The sequence below is a fragment of the Cryptomeria japonica genome, chromosome 8, assembly GCF_030272615.1.
Source record: "Cryptomeria japonica chromosome 8, Sugi_1.0, whole genome shotgun sequence".
NCBI classification, from domain to species: Eukaryota; Viridiplantae; Streptophyta; class Pinopsida; order Cupressales; family Cupressaceae; genus Cryptomeria; species Cryptomeria japonica.
This window is the reverse complement of record NC_081412.1, coordinates 9,199,912-9,206,792: the sequence shown is the minus strand read 5'-3', so window position 1 is coordinate 9,206,792 and position 6,881 is coordinate 9,199,912. Positions and strand designations below refer to the sequence as shown.

At 32.0% G+C, this 6,881-nt stretch overlaps 1 protein-coding gene across 1 annotated transcript; it reads right to left on the bottom strand.

Annotated features, from left to right (window-relative positions):
• Positions 1 to 3,818: 3,818 nt before the first annotated feature.
• LOC131045939 (probable mediator of RNA polymerase II transcription subunit 26c) lies at positions 3,819 to 6,122 on the bottom strand. The gene is made up of 8 exons (XM_057979587.2): positions 6,011 to 6,122; positions 5,560 to 5,914; positions 5,315 to 5,383; positions 5,051 to 5,133; positions 4,742 to 4,815; positions 4,458 to 4,657; positions 4,216 to 4,312; positions 3,819 to 4,117 (listed from the first exon to the last, which is right to left on the bottom strand). The coding sequence occupies exons 2-8, from the start codon at positions 5,872 to 5,874 to the stop codon at positions 4,008 to 4,010; spliced, it is 948 nt and encodes a 315-aa protein (XP_057835570.1). The 5' UTR covers positions 5,875 to 5,914; positions 6,011 to 6,122; the 3' UTR covers positions 3,819 to 4,007.
• Positions 6,123 to 6,881: the final 759 nt, after the last annotated feature.

Below are 6,881 nucleotides of genomic sequence, written 5' to 3'. Positions count from 1 at the left end.
AAAAATATTTGGCAGAACGCCAACAAGTGCTAACCGTATACTCGTCAGCCCACAAATTAAGGTGGTGCTAACCATTTGCCTCTTGGCCCACAAATTTTTGTGTATGTTGAAATAGCGACGAAAATCAAGGAGCGTCTGAATTTTGATGAACGTCGAGCATAAATTTAAAATAAAAATAAAAATTTCACATTAAATATGTAGGTACTCGATGATACAATTAATTATTGGACTTTCATCAAAAAGGTTCATCGGATTTTGTAGTCAAATGAGTTAGTGTTAGTAGTAACTATATTGGAATATGGGTCTGCTCATTATCTTTTTTTCTCAAAAGAGTCTATTGGTAACAATTAGAGATCAACATATTCTCTATGTGTCTCCATCATTAGTTTTTTAATAGTTTCACAATCCTTAGTATTATGAAATAGATTTTTTTGAATCTCATGCCACATACCTATATCTTGTTGTGTCTTCTTTCACACCCTATTACTTCTTTCCCAGTGATTTTAAAACAAACTGGTTGACTATATTCTTCCCTACAAACTTACTGTTACTTTCACCTTTGACTTATTCACAAAATACACTCTCGTCCCTTTCGTTATGTGAATTTTTCTCCAAGAGAAAATAAGTGATGAAATGACCCTTTTATAATTAAAATGGGGGATAAAAATAAAGGATATTATAATTCTTTGGTTTAAAGAAAGGTTAATAAAGAATGTTTTTGAAAAAAATCTCTTAAAAGAGAGTTATAATTATATTTATTAAAGGGTGAATAAAGGTCACCTTTTCGAAAGGGTGTGATGGTTTGGAAACCACCCCTTAAAAGGTTATATAAGTCATTTATGTGAGACTGGGAAGGGGGCATGGAGATCACTCAAGGAAGAAGAAGAAGGTGGCTTGGTGGGCTATGGGAATGGGAGGAAATATAGGAATTTAGAGGGCACAAAGGAATGAAGGATAAGGTCATTGGTTGGCATGGGCATTGGAGAAGGGGAACACAACATGTGTCCAACTCAGGGTATGGTGTATACTCGAGAGTGTCCTAGCCAGGGCTATGTTTATTTCATGTCGTGAAGGCATGCGAGGTTTTGTGTAAGAACCTGTCCTCCTGGAGTGTTTACTTGTCATAAAAGAGCCTAGACCTATGACTATTCCTTTGAATTGTAGATAATATGGTTGGTTCTATGTAAGAATCAGCTTCCTCTATGGCGTGCCATAGCCATAAAGGACCCAAGGCAACTGGAATCTTCTTGGAGTGAGAATGACTATTCCAAGTGCTCAAGATTAAGATAAGTATTGGAAAACCTCAAGTGATTCTATAAGATATTGATAATGCTTTATATGTGATTTGTTGATAATATGGTTATATTAAGTGGTTATGTTATTTGATTTATTGTGCTATCAAATTGCTTATTAATTATTATCGAATTATTACATGTTAAATTTATATAGTTACTTACATATAATTTAATGATAATTACTTGTAATTAATGAACTTTATATTAACATTTAATCTATTAAATCCGCTATAAATAATTAAATAAGTCTTGGAGAAAAGTTCCTTTACACCTTTCTACTTGAATTTTTCCTCAATTTTTAAAATATACTTGAAGGCACTTGCTAATGTTTCCATATCAAGGAATTCTGGTTTGGTTTGATTATACCTATTAAGCCCACTTCGATACTTCAAAACTGGATATTTCTCAGAATATTGGATGCCAATTTTCACCAAAAGTGCATGAAATGTGTTAGTATGTACACTTGAAGTTATTGGTCCTTCAGTTAGACAAATTGCGATTGTATATATTTTTATTCATAGGCTTCTTCAAGAAAATACTCTTCTTTTATGGGCTCCATGAATTCTCCCCATGTGATTTTTTCATCAAAATCTACATCAAATTCCTTTCCAACTTGTCCTTCCTTGGATGACAACTTAGGTTCCCATAATTGCTTCACACGACTCTTAGTTTTAAAGAGGAAAAAAGTGATTTTATAAACATCTAAGAAATGAGTGATAGAAAAATACCTTTCAAGTTTTAATAATAAGTCATCACAAACATCCACATTATTTTTTTCCTTCAAAAGTTGGGATATCAAAAATTACATACACCCTGAATGGAGTATGTCTACCAAATGGTGGGTTTGTTGAATTTATTTGTGAACTTCGATTTTCTAGCATTCAAGAGAATTGTTCCATCATTTCCTCATGTTGTTTGTTTAGTGAATTTTCAACCTGCATTTTAAATAGATCATCTAATATGTCAAGTTCTTAGTTAAACATTTGTGATCGTGTGTGTTTCAAAGGAAGGTAATAAGAAGGATATCTTGTTTCTAACCCAATTCTTTGGTATGTTGATCGTGTCCAATGGAAAGAGAACACAATCTATGATACTAGTAGTTTGAATTATTATTTTGGATTACAATGCTTAGTGTATAGCCTAGAGTATTATATACCTTTCACGATGAAACTGAGAACAACAAACTCATAAGGATGTGTATGCGGCTCAAAATGGTTGTTTATTAGAGCTTTAAAAAATTAGTTTATAAAGTTTGGAAAGGATTCCAACAATGACCACATCCCTTTGGAATTCAAAATGAAAAATTTGGATGTGAATAATTACAATAAAATGAAAAATATATAAAAATACTATATGTTTTATTACTCCAACTTCGGAGGGTCATAACATTTTGCTTTAATGCTCAAAATCTAAATATTATTAAACTATTGGAAAGATCTGCAAGAGCTCTAGTTTTGGTCCCTTAAATCAAATTCTTATGCTTACCCTATTCAGTTTAATGGATTAACAACATTTTCCATAACAATGTGAATTACTGAAAGATTAAAATAACAAAAAAAAATGGATTCTCAATATTTTCCATAATCACTTGTTCCAACAACACTAGAGTGCTCCTAAATTGCTATTTGATCAATTAGTTTCAATTATTTTGTTTTTTTCATTTCTAATAAGCTTTTTCTTTTTTTTTCAATAACAAGTACAATAGAAAGATTTCTTTCAGACATTTAATTGCTCTTTACCTTCAATTAGATCTATAGGTGCAAAATTAATTTAGGTCGCATCTTTTGTCATGGATTTGAATCTTGAAAATTTAAATTTAAATATTTTAATTTTGCCTCATGGTTTCCTCCCTTTCTAGTTGTTATGAGTGAATTAAAGAGGCTCCTTTAGAATATGATGGTATATTGAAAAACCAAGGTCGTACTTTAGAAGAATCATATGGGATAGATAGAGGAACTTATTGACCACATATATAATTTGATGCAAGTTAGTAAAATAACTACATAAAAATTTTATAATCCTCTTAAGATCATACTATACGTTTTTTGCTCTAACATCAGCTCATCATTATTGAATCAATTCATGTAGGAGTTTCATTGAGGAGAATTTCACTCTTTGTAATTCAATAATTTTCTTATTTAAGTGTTTATAAACATAGGTTTATTAGATAGATCAAATTCTAGTTATTGTCGAATTTTAATTTTCATATCAAGTTTGACTCTATGCATGTATAGAATGGCCTCGTGCCCACAAAAATGAACAAGAAATCATACAATTTTACCATTTTACAAGTCAGTAAATTATAGAAAAATGAAGAAAAATAAAATTTACCGATTCTTTTTATAATCATTAAACTGTTCCACTTTATTTTTAAACTACGATAAAACTGATGCTTCTCCAAAGGCCGGCTGATCGTTTTTGCTAGTAATATAAGCGCTGATCGTTTTTGCTCGTAAATTACATTTGTTTGAGAGAAAACACCAAGCTAATTCAAAAAACCGTTACATTCAACGTCTCCCAAAGTAATTCAAAAAACCGTTACATTCAACGGTATCAGAAATAAACAAATTCTTACAAATTTAAATTGGTGTTTTGCCACCCGGTTTTGAGTGGGAAACAACCGTTACAAATTAAACTGGAAACATCTAATTATCCCAGGTAATCAAAGCATACATGCTTCATCTAATTGCTGGCATAATAAGCTGCCCAAATTCAATTCTTCATCCACTGGTGATGATGATGCTTTGCTAATCTCTTTGACCCATCTAATTGCTTAGGCAGGTCTTTGATTTCGATAAGCTGAACCGTGCGTTGCTTCTTCACTGCAGTTCAAATAATTAGAGATTCATTATGACTATTAGTAGGTCACCCACTTGATAATTCAGAAACAAGATCAAAATTAGTTCAAAGAAACACAAACCCTTTTCAGCTTGTCGGTACCCTTCTTGAAGCCTTCTCTTTGCTGCTTCAATCCTTTCTCTTACAGATTTATCATCAAGAGCAGGAGAGTTTGATTTCTGCATAAAAAACATGAAATATACATAACAGAAACATCCAACAAATATGGAATGCACATCATTTGTGCTTGAAACTTAGTAAATGTAATCAACATGCACATCAGATTTCAATTTTAAACTCTTCAATTCCATTTTGTTTGCTTACATGTGATGAAGGAAGTGGAAGAGAGCTAGGCTTGTTGAAATCTAACTTTTGGTGCAAATTCTGCTTCTGGCTTACAACTCGCCGTCTCCTATGATTGATCACAATGTGATTTTGAGCACCACTTTTTGTTTCTTGTTTGCTATACTGTCTGTCATCCAGTTTGAATGGCTGCTCTATTCTATGATTCTGGATTTGCTCCACTGAAAACAAAGGGAAAATTTATGTAAGTTGTGCTAATTTGGAAGGAGAAATGAATGGGAATAATTATTAGTTTGAGAGCACACCTGCGGCTGCCATGGTATCTACAGCAACTTCTCCAGCACTTTTCATCCATTCATCTGCAACTTCTCTCCACCTTCTGCAAAGTGCAATGCATGCCATTAAAAGTGCAACATATAAAAGCATAAAGCTGTTATGAATATCAAATATGCTTCCATCTCAATCCCTACAGCTATTGTGACCAAGAGAACCTGTTGATCAGGTAAAGCTGGAATTCATCAAGAAAATTAAACGTTTAGGTAGAAACACCATTTTCCCCTAAATTAAACATTTAAACAAGATTCAATTCTGCCAAGGGAGGAAACAAGATTTACCTGACAAGCTTCTTCGCCATGGAGCTAATTGGTTTGGACTTGTGCTTCTGCAAGCATTTGACATTTCTGCCAATCATAGTTTCCTGTATGTAATTTATAATTGAACAGTGAGAGAAGGTCAAAGAAATGTTAAATTAAACTCCACTTCCAGTTCCACCAAGAACAAGAAAATATATAAACCCAGTAGCTAATTCAACACGAAGCTGAAGCTAGATTGCATTATCTACAAACCCAATAACATGTAAACTTAGAATACTCATTTACCTTTAGGATTTCAATAGACAATGCCATCGACTCCAATCTTCTCAGTGAGTCGCCCAGTTGGTTTTCCGACTGTAAAGTGCAACACAAACATTGCTTCTTAACAGAAATGAACAAGCCCTAATTTCAATACCATTCAGCTTTCGATGTATTTGTAAATCCCAATTTCTTCAAACGAGCAGAAAAAATGAAAATTCACCGAGACATTAATGAAAAATGAGCAGTGCTGCAAGAAATGAAAGTCTTACCTCATCTTGATTTGAAAGAATGTGTTTTATATTGAACACCTCTTTCACTATTTCACATTCTTTAGGCACAGGCACAGTTATGGTTTGATAGCTATTGATCCTCTCTGCAATATCATTGACCTTTTTATGAATACCATCATCTTCATCTTCAGCAGATGATCTTGATGCGTAAACCATCTCTGCTATTTTATCCCTCCTCTTCACTAATTCCTGAGGGCAATCACACGCTGCAACATCGATTGCATGTTCAATCAAGCTGCATATATCACTCTCTGCGCTCTCAAAAAACATCCTCCATTCTTCTACCAATCCCATTTTAACTCTATGCCCTGCTATTTAACTTTGATTCTCAATCCTGCTCACAACATAATCAAATTTGAAACTTCAATACATTAAAAACATCAAATTACCAACCAAAAATTAGCAGTAGCAGCTTTTAAATTTTAGTCACCTCAAATTGAAACCGCTCCACGAAAATTCTGAGTAGACCAGAACTCAAATTCTTTTAAACCAATAGCGAGAATGCGAAATGGATTGAATTCGAAATTCAGGCAGAGAACTTTTTAAAATGGGCGTGGTACTGATTTTTTTTAAATGGGAGTGGTCTTGCGTTTTTCAAATATATGCTATTTTGGGCAATGCAAAGTCATTTTTGAAATATATTTAGTCACTCACAAGCACATGCATGTAAATATGTACATACCCGTGTAATCCTGCTTTACTCACTCACAAGCACATGCAAGTATAACAAATAGCCGTTGCCGAAAAGAATAGTTAAAAAGTACAACAGAACAATTAATTATAATCATTTGTGAATTCATTTATGCTTGGCCAATTATTGTTATTCTTCATGTTCCTTCACATATACCCTTCATTAGAAACTCAAAATTGTTTTTGATTTTTTAAATTCTTAATTATTTTTAATATTGTAATTTATTTATTTAATTTATTATATTTTAGATTATTTTTTGGTTTTTCATTTTTATTTTTTATTATATTTAATATTTTTTTAATTTTATTATTTGTTTATATTTTTTTTATTATTTATCATTTTTCCATTTTTAATTATTTTGTTCATATTTTTTATTGTTTTGTTTATTTATATTTTTTATTTTAAATTATTTATTTTTTAATTTTTATTGTTATTTATTTATTTACTATTTATTTTTTAATTTTTTTAAAGATTTGTTTTTAATAACATATGGGAGATTATTTTGATTGTCATTTTGCTTGTTTCTATCTACTATTTTGTGGGGAGGATTCCATGCGAAAGCATGCTTGACAACTAGGTCGCCAAGACCTCAACCCCTCGTGAGGTCCAT